The following is a 22,108-nucleotide window of genomic DNA, read 5'->3' on the forward strand; positions in this document are numbered from 1 at the left end:
ATTTATAAATTTAATGTTATAGTGACAGTCTAAATAAAATTAAGTAGTTTATGGTTTGATAAGAGACACAAATTGCACTGCGGAGTGCAGTATTATTGCTGATATGATGGGCAAAAATGTCATACACACTCATGATAGATCCAAATAATGGACAGTTGCATGTTAAGCCTAAAAGTTAATGATGAGACATAAAATCAATCAACACTATTTTACATCAGAATCAGTCTCCTGCATCATATATAACAGAAAATTATAATAACCAACAACATATTTTATTATTGTAATGTTTGGAATTACAGTCTGTCTGTCAGATTTCTTTGTGATAATCATGACATTGTCCAATCCAGTATCCTGGAACATATTCCATTAATTTACTCCAGTTTATGCACAGTTATTTAATTAATTTTCACTTTAACTCGCACGTTTTCCATGAAATTACAGAACCAGACTCAATCAGAAAAGTCACTTTCAGCACAGAGATCTGGATACCTCGAAACATTTAACGCAGTGGGTCTTCATGACTGCCTTCACTCTGCCAGAGAGGTGCGTGCTGGGTAAAAGCGGACACCCAGCAGTCCGAGGAGTGGCATCGTGACATGTGTTCATACCTGATTAACTTTCAGACAGAGCTGACGGACGGCTGCCGCAGAGTTTAAACACAAAACTCAAACAGCTGACTGAGCTCAGCTCTCTGCTGAGAGGCTGCTTCCCAGAACCAAACATGAAAATTTCTTGTTTTGTCTCATCAACAGTCTGAAACCCAAAGATATTAGATTTATAGGAGCAAACAGCAGCAAATCTGAGCATTGAGGAGCAGTGTTTGGTATTTATGCCTCTGCGCTGTAATAGTCCCATTTTGCGAATGTGTTACCTAAAGAAGGCCTTCAGGGGATTTCTTTAAATTTGCCACAGACGTCCCCTTGGACTCAATAATGAACTGATGAGATTTTGATTGTCATGGGTCAAAGGTCACTTGTCACTTGTCTGTCTCATTATTGTCGATGCGATATCCCACAAAAGCCTTTAGGGAATTTCTTCCACTTTGGCAAAAACGCCCATTTGGACTCAGTAGTGAACTGATTAAGTTTGGTGGTCAAGGTCACTGTGACCTTGGACTCACGACCCACTTTTGGACAGCAACCCACCAGTTGGGAACCGTTGTTTTAGACCATGAGCTGTAGATCATTTAATCAGAGCTCTAGACGTATCCATGGTACAAATTCATTCAAGTATGTGTGTGTGAGTTTTGCCTCACTTCACTAACCGCCAATATGAGCAGCAGTAGTAAACCCACGGATCTTACGATGATTGACAGCTGTCAAACCGCAGTGATGTCATGCTTTGCTGCGGTGACTGACAGCTTCAGACAGTCGGCGGTCCGTGTGGAGAAGCTGAAACAAAATGTACAAACTGAGACTCAAAGTGATGCCTGGGGTTTTTTTGCAAAGCGGAAACAAAAAACAGAGCGTGCATTTCGTTTCATCAACACACTAATGAGGAAATCAAACGTTTTTCGACTTTTCTAACAGAAAAATCCACCAGATAGAAAGCACGTAGTGTTTCTCTCTTGTGTGTTTTGTCTCTGATATCTGTACAGATAAACATTTTGTAAAGAATAAATATACAGTTTACAGAACCTCACTGGCAGAAGGGCTAGAAGTGTAAAGTTTGGTGCAAAAAATCACAGCCTTTCCCTTCGGCACTGCATTTTCTCAACCCTATATAGTCCATATTCCTACTCAGAAGTCCAACTGAGTCATGCACTGTTTTACTTTTTTTTCCCCCAAAACACTTCAAAATTTCCCAAAACACTTCAACATTTACCAAAAAAACACATTTCCCCAAACACAATAGCGTTTCCCTAAAAACTACAAGATATCCCAAAACGCTTTAACATTTCCCAAAAAACTAAAATATTTCCTAAATAAACACATCCCAAAACACTACATTTTTCCAAAACACTTCAGCATTTCCCAAAAAACACACTTCCTTAAAAAACTTTAACATTTCCCCCAAACTACAACATTACAGAACACTAAACAACATTTGGTGAGACTCAAACTATTTTTCTGAAATGCTGTCGTGTTTTGACCCTCAGGGCCTCCATAGATAAGCATTTTTAAAAGTGACTAACATATGTTTTGTTGTCAACACCCATCCACAGCAGTGTAATGCTGAACTTTGGGGTTTGAGTCTCATTTCTTTCTGTGAACAGGGAGCGCGCGGACGTCCATCTACTGTATGTAATACACTGACAATAGATGAGTACCTCAAAAAATCCCATTTCAGAAATCCAAAACTATTCCTTTAACGTCACAAGGGTTCATCGGAGAATAGATATCTTCGATATATTTCATCAAAACGAGGCCAGTACTTGTGAAGACCTCGAACATCAAACCTTCCTAAATGTAACAATTATTATAGATTTGTTTTCTTCTGTCAGCTCACATCTGCAGGAAAATCTATTTTTCACCTCGACATTTCTTCCTTTCCTTCTCCTCGCTTTGTGTTTTCTGTTCTGTGCCTCCAAAAAAAATCTGTTGAAAGAGTGAAAACTTGAATCAAACCGAGGCAAAGAAAAGTCTTTCTGGTTTGTTCAATTTTCGAGCTGAGTGAATACACGGTTGTGTGTGATCCTGTAACACTGACGAAGGTCGCCGCAGCTGAAAATGCCAAAGATTCTCATTTAAAATTTAAATGAGGGCCTGAACTCTTTTCACTCATTTACCGGAGAGAAACACCTCTTCTTCTTCATCCTGGAAAACAATCAGCTTTCTGTTCGAGTGAGAAAGCTCATTTTCACCTTCTCACCTCCTTCTTTTCTCCTCCTCCTCCCTTTTTAATCAGCTCGCTCTTCTCTGAGAGGAAACCAATTTCCTGCTCCTCCTCTTTTTATTTTCACTTTCACTTTAAACAACTCAACTTTAGTACTGAACAAAGGCCAGTTTCCGCAGTAACTCTTCATCAGATTCATTTTTTAACTCTGAATTTGGTCTTGACCAACTCACGAGAAAAAATATCTGCAACTCCATTTTCTTTGTTTTGGTTGGTGTAAAACCAATTGTTTTGCAGATGCATATGGACATTTTGTAACTTGCAGAAATGTTTCCTTATTATATAGATAAAATCATAATATGAAATGTTTCTATCAGAATGTATTTGTTGTTGCGTGGTATTGCATGAATACATTTCATAGGAGAAAGGGTTGAAAAAGGAGCTGCAGGACACCCGGCTCGACTTTTCGTGCTGTAGATTCCTAAAAATAAATAAACAAATAAAGTAAACATCTTGAGGCTAAAAACAAAAATGGGGCTCAGGTGCAGCCCACAGCTGACTCACTCACTCCAGGCAACATTACACCTTATTACTGCATCACTCAAAGCATCATGGGAACATGATTTTGCACTCATAGCACATTTTTTGGCATTGCAAAGGCTCAGAACGAGACCATCAGCACGATTCTTAAATCACTGAGACGATATGCGTGTTTAAAAAAGAACGTTGACAAAAACTCATCAAACTCAACTTCTGCACATTGAACTTTTACTAACTAGACGTAAGGTCTTTACATACGGGCAGCGCTTTTATTTTCTTGCATATAACGGAGTGAGACATTCAAGATACTGTCATCCCATGTCATGACATATTGCTTCTATGTCAGTGGACTTTTGCATCTACGTTCAGGTATCCTCACGTGGTCGATGCCGCTACGGACACCATGATGTTAACAAAAGCACGTGTTTGGGATTATGCAACAAGGGTACTGATGATTAGGTTTAGGAAACAAAAAAAGGCATGGTGTAGAAAAAAATCCCATTCAGACGGGAAGCAAACACCAGTCTCCCTAATGAAAGTCCTGTGTTTGCTGGACTCATCCACTACTCCTTAAGTTATGTTGTTGTCGGCGTCAGTGTGTACAATACGTTCTCATCCCAACTCGTCACATGGTGCCGCTCCGTCAGTGACCTTTTTCAGTCAGTTTTTTCAGCATCAGTTTGCCATGCCACTGCGAAAGCATTCAGGTATTAAACATAAACTAAAATATTGGACATGTTAAGATGTTGACCTGATGATAGCGCTAAATAAAAAGTCAGTAGATCGCCAAAGTTTTTACAATTCATCCTGAGGGGAACATGAATGATGACCCACATTTCATCACAATCCATCCTACAATTGTCGTGAAGTTTTAGTGGAAACCACAAATGTCAACTTGACGGTGGCACTCGGGGGAAAAATCAGGGGATCACTAAAGTCAGTAGGGCTCATCCTCTTTGGAACATAAATGTCTTCACATATTTTAAGGTTGATCCTTCAACTAGTCGCTGAGATATTTCAGTGTGAACCAACCTTGAACACTGAACAAAAACAGCTGAGCGTTCAAAGAGTTTAATCTGTTCCTGAGAGGACCAAGAAATCACACCTCCGAACAAAAATCTCATCAGTGTGTTGTATATTCTTTATATTCAGCAGAACTTTCCTTTCAGTACTCGAGTACTCTCCGTGCTTCAGGACTTTAACTTAAACTTTGAGTGGACGACTTTCACTTTACTTCACTGTTTGCACAGCGAGGTTACTTTAACTGAGGTTTGACATTAATTACTTCCTTGCAGGGTCTAATAAATCTTCTTTACTGACGGTAAACTCCTCCTTCAGCACCTCCCTCACTCTTATTCAAAGTTTCTTTGCTTTAAGGGAGTCCTCCTTCTTTCCATCCCCTCCTCTGTCCCCAACTCTTTCTCCATGTCCTCATCTCTCCTCTCTCATACAGATATATGTAGAGTTTTATCTGAAGACTCCATATATCCATGTTGTGGGAATAAAAGGATTCTTTGGCAGGTTGTTAAAATGACTCATGAGTTTAATTTTAACCCAAAATGGGATGTGCTCTAATGCCAGCAGTCATTTTGTCAGCTTTTTATTTAAATGGTGGATTCTGGTTGGCTAAAGCTGACTGTGGAGTTTATTAATGGAGGAACACGGCCAGCATGTGTTCAAAAGCCCATAATGCTTTGTTGTGTGTTTTTCAGACTTGTTGGCAGTGCCCAAACATCCCTACGCCGCCATGGAGAACTGGGGGCTGAGCGTGTTCGTGGAGCAGAAGATCCTATTGGACGCTGAGGTGTCATCGTCATCCTATCAGATGGAGCTGACCATGGTGGTCGTCCACGAAATCTGCCACCAGGTAGAGAAATTTAACTACAGTTTCTCCACTGTTGTTTAGGCCAGCCATTGCACCAAAGTTACATTTTTTTAGGTTCATTATTAACCTTGGAAAGGTCCACTTTAATAGCAGCTTCGATCCCAATGTTTTCTAACGATGGCAATTGTGTCAAATGTGGTGAAAGTTGGTGCATGAAAAACACACAAACTGATGAAATTTTTTTTTGGTTTGCTAAGCAAGTATGACATGAATTCATGGAAATCTAAGGCAGTGGCAAAAACTGACATTTTATCCTCATGGTGGCACTAGACAAAAGGTCAGAAGGTTTGTAAAATCATGATGATCATTTATCTGGATTCCCTTGAAATCTACAGTCAAGTGTAGCAAAGTCTTTTGTGGTGTCTCCTAAACAGACACAATTTTCATGACATTTCTACTTAATGCTTGATATATTGACTTAACTTTCAAAATGCACAATAAAAAAAAAATCTCAGTTAAACCCTCATACCTGGCCCGGATACACTTCTGAACACAGACGCATCCACTAAAATTGAAAATACTGAAACTTAGAAAAAAACAGGGTTTCCAGCTTTGTTGAAGATATAATCAGCACAACAGGTTTGACATAAAATCTCTATAAGCTGAGGATCAATCAACAGCAAGTGCTGAAGATACACTTTAATTAGATTTTTTTAAACAACATTTTAAATGTTGGCAGAGACAGTATGATACCTTTTCCCTTTAGAGTCAGCCATGAGAAACATGTTGAATATGTCTTTCTGTCTCTGAATGGTTAATGTCGCCACAGAGGCTGTCGGCTGTAGTTGACATAAGCTTTTATAAACCCCGCAGTAATGTGTTGTAACAGCTCCACTGAGTGTCCTTCGTCTCAGGTGTTGTCAGTTTATTGGATAATATGAAAAAGTTTCCCTCTAAGACATTTGCCAAAAAGCAGGAAGCTGTGAAATGATCTTTTTCAGAGCATCTGTGTTCGCTTATTACCTCGGCTGTGGAGCCGATGGTTGTGGTTCCTTTTGTTTGATCAGATTTCCACCAAAATTCACTAAAACCCCATACATTTCTAAAATATCCCCCCAGCTAAAAAAAGGATTAATAATTCATTAATAATTAATTAATTATTTAGATGGTTCCTTAGTATTGCAAGATGAGAAATTGTGTAACATTTTCTCCTGAACTCCTGAACTTCATGCTCTGCACATGTATCCTATCATTGTCTCTCATAGTGTGAGAATCAAGATGCATTTTAAAACCTTGGCAGTGTTATTATTAGAGTAACTCTCTAAAGGGATTCTGCAGCGTTGGCAGTAGTCAGCATGACTTTATTAGTTATTAGATAAGTTTTGTTCTTACATTATATGGCTGTAATAAATGATCCCATTTTTGGTGATTTTTTTTTAACTGAAACTAAATTCTTCAAAGTATTTTCTTTAAAAAATCACAAAAAAAAAATGGCAAAGATTGTTAAAGAAAAAAAAAATCACCAAAAAATAAAATAAATTTTTTTTAAAAAATGAAAAAAAACACAGTCCCTTCCCGGTGCTCACAAAATTATTTGAGATGCCGCATCCTTTTCCACCACCCACTCCAAACCCCTTTGTGATATTTATAATCTTGTTCTGAATTCATTATTTTTCATAAAAATTATATATATTTTCAAAATCTATTATATGAAAAAAAAACGAGGAGTATTGATGGTCGTTTCAGAGAATGTAAGGTCTTTAAAATTTGCTGACAATTTGCTTAACATATGATATTTCTAAAGATTTTCTTCTGAACTGCTGAACTTCACCGTTGTGCACCTGCATCCTATGATTGTCTCTCGCAGTGTGTATTTTAATCCGGATGCAGTTAAAAACCTCGCCAACATTATTATTAGAATAACTTTGTAAAGGGATTCTGCAGCGTTGGCAGAAGTCAACAATACTTGTTTACCTCTCTGAGTGCTTTCCTCTAGAATATTTCTCATTTCCTGACAGCTTGATAGCTCTTGAATACAACGCCGCGCTCAGGCCTTGAACATTGCTTCCCCCACATGTGTAGGCATGTGAAAACAGCAGCACAGAGCTTTAAATAATGTTTATCAGGTTAAAAAAAAATGTTTCCTGTTAGAGAAAATGATCCAGCTGCAGCGGCTAAATTTGTAGATAGTATGTTATCTGGCTGAGACTAAAGCCCGCCGCTGTCACCGAGCCTGAACCCGCTGCTGTGAAATTACCTTTACATTCATCCGCATGTTAGTTTGACTTGAAATAGAAAAAGAGTTCAGTTTTAGCAGAATTTTCCTTTAACGGATGCAAATGATCTGGTTGTAAACAGACTGAACGTGACAGAAGTCCAAACAGCTTCAACTGCAACACCAATGAGCTGTGTGTGTGTGTGTGTGTGTGTGTGTGCATGTGTGTGTGTGCACGCATGTGTGTGTGTGTGTGTGTGTTAGGAAAGCTCCTCGGGCAACAACAACAGCAGAGGAGATGATCCTGTTTTTACAGTATGACATCAAATACGTGACAAGCAGACAAACACGATGAAGCAGAAGAAAATTTAAAGGTTTCAGTCAGTGAGGAGAAAGAGAGAGGGAATATGAGCGGGCGAGCCTAAACGACAGAGACAACGAGACGGAAAGAGAGAGAGAGCAAGAGAGCGTAGGAGACGTAGAGACAAAGAGGCGAAGAAACAAAGTGAAGGAGAGACAGAGCGGAGACGGCGTTCGTTGAGGGAGAATAAGCGATACAAAAAGATGAACAAAGACAGAAAGAGAGCACCACACTGAGCTTTATTCGGTTTAGCTGGTGATGGTTTTTACGAAATCTGACTTTAAAACCAGCAGCTCTGTTTGTGTTGGAGCATCCAAATTCCTGTCTTGTGTTTATAATTTCATATTTAAATTTGGGATGCACACAAATTCATCATTAAATTAAACTGTGGCTTTTGGGGAGCCTGATTTTTCAGGAGTGGGAGGGTACCGTATGCTAAGCTTGGGAGGTATGTAATATTTCATTCCCTCCTGAAATTTCACTTACTGCAAGTGTACTACCTGCTTTCATCTTTTCAGACTAACAAATACACAAAAAAAACACATAATGTTAGGAAAAGTAGTATTCTGACACCTATTTTCCTTACTAAACAGAGAAATACAACCGTACCCCCTTTGAATTCAACTTTGCAGAAAGGCTTTAGATTGCGTGAGGGTTCGAGGATACTGTACACATGCAGGTGCATACATGTATGTGCTCGCCTACGTGCAAAAATGATCGATACAGAATATTCGAACTGCTCTGAACCCTGTCGCTTTACCACACACTCGAAATGCCCTGAGCAGTTCCTTCACTTGAAACTGACACATGATGCAGTAAAGTAGATACACGTGGGCTTTTTATATATGTGTGCACATGTTTTTATTGATGTTCAGTGAACTTTGACCGTCAATCAAAATGAATAAGATTCCACAGCCAGTAATGTTGCCTTTATACAGCAGTTGCAAGCAGCTTTAAAATTTGTAGCTCTTTGCAGTCATATGCTGACCTTACTAAACATGTCGTTTTCTCTGTCTGTCAAAGTGGCAGATTCAGTTCACCAAAACTATCTTGGTTGGTCTTGTTAGTATTTATGTTAGTTATTCTACTGTTCTAACAATCAGCAACTCTAGTTTGATTGACCGAGTTAGATGTGAAAAATTTCTCTGTCTCTCTGCTGTTGTGGAGACAACACGGGTCGTTGTTGACCAGCTGGTCACAGTCTTATAACGTTCTCGTCATCGCTCACATTCAGCTCGGCTGCCTGTTACACCACACTGACCTCCAGTGGCAACAGGTGCACACTGCATGCAAAACATCCTCATCGCAGCTGCTCCAGTATGAAGTTAATAGAAAGATGAGCAGTTTTGAACAAATTGAAAATCAGACTGTTGGGATATGTAAATATCCATGTATACCCTAATAACGTGATAATGCCCGAGCCTAACTGCTGCCTCATATAGCCACTACATTTCTTATCAGGGCTTGTTGGTTGTTCCTCTTTCCAGGCTTTAAACTTCCGGAGACTGACCTTTAAATCTGTGACTCCTGAACTTTAAAACTCTCACTTTTTCTGAAAGACCTTTGGACACTTTTTATCAGTTTTGCTTGGTGTTATTTAGTTTGGAAAAAATAGGTCCTTTTCCAAATAGTTGTACAATGTCCGTCTTTGAAGGCCACTGCTCTAAATATCATCACATGTAGAGCTGGGATAGTTAACTTTCTTCACTCTGGGGTCCCTTTTGTAAAATGACACCAACAAGGGGCAGCTCGCACCAGCCTCATACATGTTTCTAGCATTTAAGGACATTTCTAAGAAATTGGCATCTTTCTAAGTTATTTGGATATTTCTAGGTTGGGGTGGCCACCCTATCAGGGGCCAGATTTGGCCTGTGAGCCATAACTTGAGTATCACTGCTGTTGAATTAAGATTTATCTTTACTGGGAATAAGGAGCTCAAACAATAAAAGACACTCTGAAACCAAGAGTGGCCATAGTGTAGACCTTATGTGGGGATATCCATCTCTAAAATTTCTGCCTCCACCCCAATACAATGGAGGTGAATGCAATTTCATTGTTCAGTGGCCATATTTCATATCTTTGAACAATATGAATGAACTCCCAACTCCCTCCTACATAACAGAGTGGTAGCAGAACTCTCAATATGGCTTCAAGCCTGCACAAATAAACCTGAAACTATCTGCACAGCTTGATGCAACTAAAGGTAAGAGAGTGTATTTTGTAGCGTGGGTGAACCGGCCCTTCGACTGTCCAGACCATCTGAAGCAGCAAAGTAATCAAAGTGCTGTATGGACTCATTTCGATGATGAAAATGAAAAGATACAGTGTAAATGTTGCGTTGCCTTTGGCTGACTGAAGAACGCGTCGTTTTGATTTAATTTCCTTCAGGATGTGACTCACATTTCTCTGCTGAGTCTGGATGAACGTTTCCTTCAGGCTACCGCTGGTGTGCAGCGACAAAACAGACTGAATAACTAACAACATTAAGTTTCAGAGTGCGGCACTCTGCAGTATATTAAGTCATAAATATCATTGGATATGTCATAAAAATAAAAAAAAAACGTAGTAATGGTGTTTTTGAATCTTTTGTTTTGGTCTTTTTGTCTCATCTTTGTTCATCTGCTTTGTTGGTTTAGAGGGGAGAGTGAGAAGAAAGACAAGTGATAAAGTAATGTTTTGTCTGCCGCTTTGCACACCATTTCATCCGGAAGCCATTTATTTCTCTATCACAAACAAACACAGACACACACCCACGCAAACATACTCCAACACAAACACACACACACACACAAAGCTAGAGAGAGTTTGTTTGAAGCTTTCAATAATCAGCTAGTTCTGTTGTAAGAAGTTTAACTGGAAAAACAGACTTGTATTCTAAAATCTGTTTAGAGAAACAGATTAGCTCGACATTGTGTGTGTGTGTGTACTAAGTTTTCATCATGTTGTGGGGACAGCAGTGTAGCTCACAGTCACATTGTGCGGACAGATTTTCAGATTTCTTACATTAAAATTAATGAGTGATAGTTATCAAAGCTGCGAATTCAACATATTCTCATTCTCAACTCATCACATATTACTGTTTGTACATTTTGACATTTTTGGTCGCCATGACAATTCATGCCTCTTAAATGCATTGTGTTTTTTCAAAAAACACTTCTGTTTTTACAAGAAATGTACAGTTTATGGTCAATGGATGCAGTCTTTTTTTTTTTTTTTCAAAATAATTGTACAACATCAGTAAAACACCTCATATTTATGTTTATTTCCATGTGCAACAAACCCACATGGTCAGGTTTCTGCAGCAAAAGCACGTGGTTTCCGGGGTTTGTTGGCCCTATAGGGGCCTCTGAGCTCCTTACATTATGTTGTTGGCGATAGTGATTCAACCTGGAGTCATCCAGCAGCGTATTATATAGCCACAACAGGTGCCGTCCAGCTGCGTTATGACCTTATGCCGCCCGTTAGCGTAACACACTGCCGCCAGCTGACTGGCAGCATGTCACACCACAACAAAAGGCTCTGTGCAGCCGTGTTACAACCTGACACTGCCCGGTGGAGTACCACGAAGCCACGAAAGGTGGCTTTTGGTGTCAGTGTCTAATGCTGAAATCAATGTAAAGTGGCTGTGTTTGACAACTTTGGAGTTGTTAGATCCATCTCCCACTCCTCATTGACTTTCCAGCACCTTCTATGACATTGTTTTCTGGCAGCGTTACAACCTGTTGAGTCACCTTTTTTCCGTGCTCCAGTGACACGGTTCAAACTGGTGGTGATGTGTTATTTAGCTCAGTTTGCTCTGCTATGCTGCTTTTTACACTGAAGAGATTTAGTTTTGCAGGTATTTGTTCATTAACCAAAGTATTGAGCCAAAAAGTGAGAGGAAGTTTTGAAAATATTTTTTAAAACATTTTTTGTTTTGTTTTCAAAACCACAAAATGTTAACCTCAAGCTGTTGATATGAACCGTGAAATTAGCATAACCAAAGTCGGTGGAAATCATTCTCGGGGGGGACGGTGAAAGTCTTCAGATTTTAGGTAGATAAATATCTCACTGGATGAGTGAACACCTGCTGGTAGTGAAAAGTCAGGGGATTCAACAGATTCACAGAGATCCAAAGTCTAGTCAGTATAAATATCTGTACTGATTCTCATGTCTGTCCATTTATAGACGTTGAGATTTTTTAGCCTGGACTAAAAAGGCGAACTGACCTACTGACATGGCCGTCCCTCATGCAGCACATGCGGGTAAAAGTCTAAATTATCTCCTAAATGGGGACAAAATTAGTTGAAGGGGTCTTGTACTTTACCAAAACATGGGGATGTGAAGCCTCGAGGGAGCATAAGGCAAGGCCCTCACATGCATAGGAATACATGTTTGTGTGTGTGTGTGTGTGTGTGTGTGTGTGTGTGTGTTTGTCTGATGATCCTCTTCTGCTGCAGTCATGTTTTATGTCAACATCCATCAGACGCAACAGGATAATTTGAGGACTTCAAGAGTGAAACTGTAAAGAATGAAATGGAAATCTGATAGTTATTCCATTTTTTTTTATTCTTGACTGAATCTGAGGGATTTTATTTTCACCCTTTTTGTATATAATCTCGCTATCAGGCCGCTTTGTAGACTCGGGAATCATAATACACAGCACACATGATGATTATCACACCAGATTTGCGATAAGAAGTGGCTCTGATATTTGCTGGATTTACAATATGCTGCTGTTGTTGACAGGTTCAGAGTGCGCACACCGCACGCTGCTGCTGCTGCTGCCGCTGCTGCTGCTGTTCTCAGGTGAACAGATGGAGAACGTGGAGAGAAATGTGAGCAGACGAGATGCTTTTCTCTGTCGGCGGAGGGAAACACGGATGGAGTTATACAGTAGATCTGTTCAGACACTGAAATGAACACAGCTGATGTTTGCCAGAGTAAAGATGGTGTCGCTGTGCCGTCAGGCCCAAATGCACTGAAAGCTTCTGATGTGCGTTTTTGAAGTACGACTTGTTTTAAATGGCCAAACACACAATTCACTGATTCTCTACTTCGACCTTGTTACAATTTCAGACGACGTCAACTGACTCAATAACCATAGCTGTTTTTTGTTGTTTTTTCATTTACAGCTGCAGAAAGAAAAAAAAAACGCAGTGCATTAGGGCCTTTAGGCAGCAGTACCTCGAATGGCCACTAGATGTAATGTTCCCTCTGAAAGTACAAATAATAAATAGTGAGCATTTGTAAAGCGTCTTTCAAGGAGCTCAAAGAAGCTTTACGCAGATTTAGAAAACATGACAGAAATATAAAACAGTTGGAAAGTTTGCTGCGGATAACAAAATTAATTGAATCTATAGGCATTGGTGAACGACTTGGTGGAGTCCAAAGGTTTCTCTGACATGTAACGTCCTCAAATATGTGTCTTAGTGGCAAAATGAAAAGTATTGTTCCATCGATAACACATTGAACCTGCTGTAGCTGTTTTTGGTCTCAACAGAGTTCCCTCTTAGAAAATCTGCATTTTTTCCGACACTTTCGTCATGGAGGAACTGCCAAATATAATGCCCAAAGCAAAAACAAAAAAATCACCTTACTAGTCCGTCGACAAGAAAAGAATTATTCAGTTTAATTGGAGACTAAATGAACCTTTTCAGACTATACTTTCTTATACTATTACATATCTGCCAATACTCTGGACCTTTAAAAGTTCTAGTAAGGTATATTTTGGGTTTTTGGGGGGCTGTCATTGGCAGGTCCTGCGAAGATGGTCTGCTCCAATCACATTTTACTTATTTTAACCTTGTAACAAAGTTACAATATCAACCCAAAAAAAATTTTTTCTAACATTAAAAACATAGTTAATGAAACCCAAACCATGATCTTTAAATTTGTCAGAGTGGCAAAGTTGGTATTGTTCCTAAACCAATTCAAACCTTAACCATACAAGTGTCAGATCAGACTTCTGTGTGTTGTTCTGGACGCACAAATTATGATGTTTAATTTAAAGAACCTGAATGATGTTTGCAAGTTATTTATTGGTGATTTAAACAGGTGATATGTACAGGTTGATTTCTATGCAATCTTCCCTACAGTTATATAAAAATATAAAGCTGTGTGTCCAGATGTGAGTCAGCTGTCCATATGTGTGCAGTAACGAATGCTCGCTATCAGTACTTTCCATCAACTGATTATCATGGACGTCTCCACACCGGAAACCAACACACATGCACGCACGCATGCACGCACGCACGCATGCACGCATGCACGCATGCACGCACGCACGCACGCACGCGCACACACGCACACACACACATCATGTTTGCCAGGAGATGCAGTCAGTTTATTTCTATCATCTGACTGTTAATTAAAACTGACAAAGAAAACACTGGGACGAGATTCAGGAAAACAGATTTACTCTCTTCATCTGTTGATTGCTCTCTCTCTCGCTCATTAATTCAACCATATGCAGGAGGAAATAGCACAGTGTGTATTCTGGCGGGCTGACAGCAGAGTCAGGGGTTTTCAACACACACACACACATATATATATATATATATACTACCATTTTCCTATCACCGCACTTGTGATTCCCAGTCGAGGTATGCACTGCATTACCTTCACTTACATAGGAACCACCTTAAGACCACAGCTACATACTTGCTGATCACCCAAACCCTCTTTAACTATGATTTTAGGACATTTCTAGGATTTGGTGCTGTCCAGCCATCCAGCAGCACGTCATAACATCGCCAACAGTTCTGTTTGGCTACATTGTCAGCCGATGACGTCCAGTGGCGTATCGTGCAAATGTGAAAGGTGGCTTTTGGCGTGAGTTTCTCAAGCGGAAAGATCTGCAAAACTTGCAGTATTTGATTATTTCAGAATGAGAATGGGCTGGACTTCCTTTTTGTCATCTTCACATTCAGAAAGATAAGTATTTCAGCGGTTACGGGTTACAGCTCCACCGACTGTTTGGAGCAGAAAAGTAACATTTCTTCCAAAGTTAACAAAGAAAGTTAAAGACTTCAATTAACCAAAAATGAGAAGAAACAAGACTTTGTGTGGATGGATCATTAGGTCTGTGATAAAATGCTGAACACCTATGAATGCATTTCTTACGGCTGAACATTAATTACGTGGATGTGTGACCTTCCTGTTCGCTTGACTGAAACAAAAACAGCGAGCAGTGACGGCCTCCATGCCTCACTCCGTCTGTCTGAGCTCGTCTTAATAAACCTGCAGCTTTGATGAATGAGCAGACACGACTTCAAACAGATTTGAATTCTGTTCGATGCCAAGAAGTTCAAGAACAAATGCTTTATAATAAGTAACAAAGAGGGATTCTGTTGTCAAAACACGCAGGTCTCTAACTTTACGATTTCACACCTGCTTATGTGTAAGCATCAGTATATATGAGGTGCAACAAAAGGTTTGAAAATGCTTTACACTTAAATTTGCACTTGGTCCTCACAATGACAGAAGTACAAGGGCACGCGCACACACGTACACACTCTGTTGTATGTGTGTGTTGAGGCTGTCAGGCTGTATATTTTTCTCTGCAGTGTTTTGGTTCAAAGTGGATAATTTATTACTGCAGACCGTGTTTGCATAGAGTTCATTAGAATACAAGGAGCCATAAATCATCTCATTGTTCTCTCTCTCTCTCTACACCTGTCTCACTCTTTCTTTTCTTTGTTTTAGCCTCACCTCTCTCTCTCTCTCTCTTTTTATTTTATATTTGACTCACGCTGATGCTCAGCTTTCCTTCATCAGTTTCTTCTACAGTCACAGAATTATTTCCTTCATCTGTAGTCATTTCCTTTGACCTTTCACCTCCTGACTTTCGCTTGTGATGTTTTTGATCTGGGAAGTCTTTAAACGTTCAGATGAAATGGCATTTCGAATTTAAAAATGGGTCTGCGAAAAGTGGGCGTGTCATAACAGTGAGGCTCGCCAGTGTGACGGTACGGTCAAAATTCAGTCAGTGTGTTTACATGTACTTGGAAAAAGTCAAATTATTGTGTTAGTCCTGGTTAAAACTATGAAAATACACGTAAACATGTCAACCCGACCCCCGTCAAAAATCCGACATCTTTACACACAGCCAAACTTTACACCACATTTAACCCGAATCTGTTGAGACAATAGAAATGTTAACACAGAAAGAAAAGACCTTTAGCTGATGTTCTCATTTTAATGCAAAACAACACCTCACTTCACGCTGGGTCGTGTTTTTGCAGAATTACAATTATATGTGTGTGTGTCTATATATACATATATATATATATGTGAGGGTATTTCTTTCTTTCTGTCTGAAATGTGAGAGAGAAAATATTTTCTTCAGATTCTTTATTAAGCTGGACACAAACGTCTACCTACAGCCTCCTCTGCTGTTTCAGTGCTGAAGGACAGGAGGTTTAATCAATAATAATGTGTGAGAGGAATACTGTTATATTTAGCTTCCCCTGTGTGTGTGTGTGTGTGTGTGTGTGTGTGTGTGTGTGTGTGTGTGTGTGTGTGTGTGTGTTGTGCTGCCTCCTGCTCATGTCCGAGGCTCATTAACAGACCATAAACAAACATCTAACACCCTGAGTGTGTGTGTGTGTGTCCACATGTGTCTGAGGCTTATTAGTGAGGTTGAACACACACTGCTGCATCCACTCCACAGTGGGCAATCACACACACACACACACACACACACACACACACACACACACACAAACACACACTGAAAAATACACCTTGTGCTAAACAGCTATAATGAGCCACAAACATAGTCAAGCTACAATTATCCTCCGTCTAAGTGTGTGTGTCTGTGTGTTTGTGCGCGTGTGTGCGTGCGTGCGTCGTGCGTGCAGGTGTGCATGCATGTGTTTGTATAACACATTGTTGAATATAATACCAAAGGCAAGCAAAATCATTAGCTATATGTAAACAACAATTACATTTTGTGCACTGGTGTTCTGTATATGCAAATATATAAAAGGAGACCTAAAGGACAACATACACAGGCAATGGCGTGAAATGTGTCAATAAGTTATGCTAATATATATCTGGGATGCTATTATCATGATGTCAACAAATGCACATGATGAGATGACGTTGCATTAATTATGTTACTTTTTTTTTTACTAATATTTTGCTAATTTCTGGTGCATTTAATTTAAGATGCTCAGTCCCTTTCATGTTTTTGAAAACAAAAAAAAGAAAACCCAATTTGTGTTACAGGGTTAAAGAATATCACCAATTTTTTAGTCCCCAAACTTTAGAAAAGTGCAATAAAAATGGCTTCTTTAACACCCCTGAAATTTTTTCATTAATTAATTTTTTAAGTTTTAAATTTTATGTCTGTAATGATAAACAGTCAGTCCTACATAATCAACTATCAAAGTAAAAAAAGAAAGAAAAAAAACACAAATCTTGTCTTTGCAATAAACATTTTGCCTTAGTCGATTTTCTGCATAATAACGCTCAAATGTAACATATTCGTGGTTTGCAGAAACGTACAATGTTTACCTTTATCCTGGCGACTGGGTTGTAAAGCCTTACGGCGCATTAAAAAAATGAAATGCTGCGTTATTTAAACTTTAGACTTTTGTGCCGACAGCCACACAGAGTAAGAAGCCAGTGCACCAATACGTTGTCGGCTTTAATCCGTTGGCCATACGAAAAATATACAATAACTAGAGGCCCATGCTTTAAATTATAGAAATACTATACAACCCAGTGCACTTTTGCTCATGTTTTATTTAAGCTAGACTATAATTTATTCATGTTGTGTACATGTTTATGTTGGATGGAGCTGTCATAGAGTCGGCTCATTGGAAGTGTCATATGTAGTTCAGTATAGTAAGGAGAGTAGATTATTCAGCGCTATATATTGTGATTCTCCTTGTCTGTCTCATCAGGATGAAATGTCTCGCTCTGATCCGTTTTACTTCTGTTTCCATCTAATTGACAAGACTCGCTGAAGCACACTGAAACACACACACATAAACACGCACTGAGCTGTGTAGTTTTGTTGTTGTAAATCAAAGGTTTCATGGTTGTGACAGATTGGTTTTGCCAGCCGGCTTTATATAGCAATTTAAACATCACACACACACACACACACACACACTCCGCACACACATAGTGAATAATGGGAGTGCGGCAGGACTGTCAGGAAAAAACAAGAATATAAAGAGGAACGATCAGAGTCACAGAGCTGAAAACACTAACTGTCTGTCTGACAAACTGTCTCTCTGCTCGGTTCTGTCTTTCTGTCTCATCTCTTCACTTTATCCTCCCTCCTCTCTCCGTCGTCTTCCAGCAGGTTTCAGACCAGAATATCTTTGTGTCGCTGAAATATTTTTCGGCTGTCACAGAACCGTCAGGGCAGCAAATTAACTACGACTACTACTCGCTACTTTCAGATGCAAATAAACTCTCTAAGACGTGCGTTTCATATTAATGACTCGCATTTTCCAAAAGTGCAAAACTACAAAACATCTTATTTTCATGACTTTGGTGAAAGTTACCAACAGTGACTCTCGCCTGCATGTGACCGAACCACAAGCAGCTTTAACCCTTTAACAGTCAAACTAAGAAATACTGCTGCAAAACATTATATGAGATTATAGACAATAGCATATGTTAACAAAATGCAACATTTATTAAGAAAAAAACAGACATTTTCCTTGTATAATACTTTGTAAAAAGTGCACAAGGCAGTGTAATATAATAGAAATCTATAATAATAAAAAAGATAAATGGAATAAATAGATGCAAATAAAAATTTAAAAAAGGATTTATGGTCACAAAAAAATGGCAATGATTTATAAAACAAATCAGAAAATACACTTCACTCAATAAAATAAACAAATAAACAATCATCAAAATAAATACATATAATAAATACTTATTAATATTATAGTATTATAGTAATATTAGTAATATTATATTATTATGTATCAAAAACAACACAAGTATATGGTATAAAAAAACAATAGTAAGGTCAATATAATAACATAGAACTAAATAGAATTACAGTATCATCAAAATAATAGAATGCATTGTATATAAGCATTTGTATAAAATTAAATTGGATTTTGCCAGTTTTTAGTGAAGCAATTTGATCGCAAAAAAATGTCCACCGTGCAGTTTGCGATGGCTGTTAAGGGGTTAATGGTGACCCTAACTTTGGTGCTGAAACTGCGCCGATTGTCTTGATCTCCTGTGTGTGAAGCATCCATGTTTCCACTGACATGGATGTAAACTGGAAGTGCAGCTATACTGGTGCGCGGAGGAATACAACCGTGTGGCGGTATTTCAAGTTGTATTCCATTTCCTGTCGATCTATAACTCTGCTGCACAGACTATTACCCAAATGAAGTTTCAAACTTACCGACATTTGGCAGGTGGCCACAGTTAACTCCCCAACCTGCCAGTCAGACAAAGATTAATTAAACAGGAGGTTGGAGAGTTTGCTGCGACTGTTGTTCATAGCGCTCATTTCAGATTCAGCCAGTCAGGGTTGAAGACACTGTGAAAGTCTTTTTAGTTTCACAGATGTGTAGATGTAAACAGTATTTGTGCCAAATGACAAGCAGGACTCATTGCGTGTTGGCTGTCATGGAGCTGTGAGAAGCTCCATCCAAACAGAAAGTGAAAATCAGATTCAGTCCCTCTGCTGAAGAGAGGGATGAATATTTATCACTGAGGGTCAGACGGAGGGAGGAGAGGAAGAGGAGGATGATCAAAGGCAAAGATCTGCTTTGTTCTGTGAGGGAGAGGCAGAAAGAAAGAGGTGAAGGGAGGAAAAGATGAAGGTGCTAAAACAAACTGAGAGAGAGAGAAAACAGCAGCTTTTGTCTATTCTGCTTCTTGTTTGAATTCGGTGCGTCACTGCATAATTAGTTTGAAATTTGATGTTATTCTCAGCATGCCAGCCACTGTGACGTAATTTCAGTTAATTAAACGTAGTTCATTATACTGCTGTGTCACTGTAACATGGTTTCTTCAGCGCTGTTTGTTGTCGCAGTGAAATATTCTCCCTGGAGGATCCCTGAAGCAGCACTGCTACGAACACTGACATGTAACAAGCTGCCACTTTAACTGCATTAAGTGGTTTCTGGCTATTGGGGGTCAAAGCAAGCAGAAAAAAAGACATACAGCCCTGATATTTCTTGGTGTCATGGACTATATTATTCCCTGGCTTACTGACAGACAGCGGCGCCCTTTGATTGGTGGAGGTTGTTAAAGATTTGTGCGCTCAGGGAGTAAAGTTTGAAGGTACTGCTCAAGGCTGAAAAAACACCGTGACTTCCTGTGCGTGTCTTCAGGGGGAAAAGAGGGTGTCTTGCTGACTTACAGTTCGGCTTTGGTGGTGTGTAATATTTCATACCTTCCTGAAATTCCATCGGGGTATACAGTTTATTACGTGTGCAGTGCTAACTCCACCTGACAGTGAGTGTGCTACTTACTTTCAGCTTTTCAGACTAAAAAATACACAACAGAAACCCACAAAATGTTAAGAAAAACAATATTCTCACACCCGTGTTCTTTATTAAAGGGAAATATAATTGTGCACCATTTGAATTTCAGACTGGCGAGGCTTAATTACCTTTTTAGCTCATCATAAAGCACATTTCATTCAACTTGACAAACAAAATAAAACTCATCCAAACTGTCTTGGTTACTTTAGCTAGTAATGTAGTCAGTAACTCCACTTTTCTAACAATCACTTGCTCCGGTTTGGTCTAAATAAATCCTAAATTCACCAAATTAAATGTAAAAAATGTGCCGTTATTCCCCACGGTCTCTCTCTGCCGTTACTGGCCACCAGCTGTTTACAGTCCTGTAACTTCTCCTTCCACCACTAGGTGCCGGAGTGTCTTTCAGCTCAGCTGCCTGTTCCACCCGTAGACCGGACACTGAGCTCTGGTGGTGCGTGCTGTGCACTGCATACAATGAGTTTAATAGAAAGAGGAGCACCTGTATTTATGAGGGTATTGAGAATTATACCTTCGGGAATGTTAAACAACTTTTAATACCATGATATCATGATACAGAACAAGACTACTTACAGTATTCTGCTAAAGATGCTGGCTTTGAGTATCAATCAAAGATGATAGACTCACATGAATTATTTTGATATTATTTGGGAGCACGCACTGTACAGTTTTCAGATTATTGAATGAAGCAGTAGCACCTCTGGGAAAGTTTTTTGGCCGACGACGCCTCCACCCAGACAGTCCTGTATGAGTGTGTATGTCTGTTGGCGTTGTCCAAGATAATATCTTTGTTTCTGCTCAGTATTCATCCATCTGTCTCTGGTATTTTCTTGGCTTTTACTAAATCTTATCGAGAGACCTCCCTCCATCTCTCCATCTCTCTGTTTCCTGAGTCATCATCATTCCTCCTGATGTCGGACTTTTCTCTCTCGAATCCACCGTCTCAGCACTCTTTCGGGTTCAGCTTTGCATCGTTTCCATTTTTGGCTTCCCTCCACAGTTTACAAACCCCACCCACGATGCATACGTGTAACCACGGCAACAGCAGAACCATGGCAACCCGGGTCAACTTCCCCGGCAGAAATGGCCGACCCACTGAAGGGCCTTTTTTTTTAATGTTTTAATGAGGCTGAAACAGGATGAGAGATGACAGAACAGCTAATGAAGACAAAGCGTGTTGTAGAAACCACAGAAGTCATCATTTTTAATTATTCCAGAAGTAGTAACCACTATAGAGGATTAGTCCTTTTCATTGACTCTGTCACTGTGAAACTAAAAGTGTAAAATTAATTATATTTTATATTTGTCAGGAGGCCTGAACAAACTGTACCAGCATGAAACCAATTTGCTTAGAACTGAAAACTTAGTGACCCACTTCTAACATTCCCATCCAGCAGGATAAAGGCTACAATCCTTTTCAAAGCTGGAGAACAAAAATCAAATGTAAACTGTCATGTTTAATGAAAGAAGAGCTCAGCAGCAGATTGTCTGATGGAGGAAAAAAAAAATCAAAGAGCTGAAAACTGATTTTACTGCAGTTTGATCAGAATACTCAATAATTTAACAGAAAAGAAATCTCGCTAAATACGTATTTGATCCTCACTTTTTTCAGCAGATTTAACTCGTCCCGTGGCTATATGGGAGCGCACGACTGTCTTTATAGTGCTGACCGGGGGTTATTACTGCGTGCAGCTGCAAGTACAATCCATCACATGCAGCTGCTGTATTGTGTCGCTGGTTTGAGGCGGGAGAGATGTTGGCAAGGGCAGAAAAAGTATTCATAGAAGCGTTCCAACATTGTAAAAATACTGTTACAAGTCAACAGAATCTTAATTAAAGGGTAACGTCTCTATTTTCCAACCTGGACTCTGTTTTCCCATGTTTTTGTGTCTAAGTGACTTATGGGAACAACA

At 39.4% G+C, this 22,108-nt stretch overlaps 1 protein-coding gene across 1 annotated transcript in view; it reads left to right on the forward strand.

Moving 5' to 3' along the window:
- The window catches only part of LOC121961419 (thyrotropin-releasing hormone-degrading ectoenzyme-like), a 185,468-nt gene that overhangs the window by 99,073 nt on the left and 64,287 nt on the right, over positions 1-22,108 (forward strand). Inside the window, exon 6 of the mRNA XM_042511407.1 lies at positions 5,028-5,182. Coding sequence (XP_042367341.1) covers positions 5,028-5,182 — 155 coding nt within the window. The remainder of the gene's footprint in view (positions 1-5,027; positions 5,183-22,108) is intronic.

This window comes from Plectropomus leopardus, chromosome 22 (genome assembly GCF_008729295.1).
Source record: "Plectropomus leopardus isolate mb chromosome 22, YSFRI_Pleo_2.0, whole genome shotgun sequence".
Classification (NCBI taxonomy): domain Eukaryota; kingdom Metazoa; phylum Chordata; class Actinopteri; order Perciformes; family Serranidae; genus Plectropomus; species Plectropomus leopardus.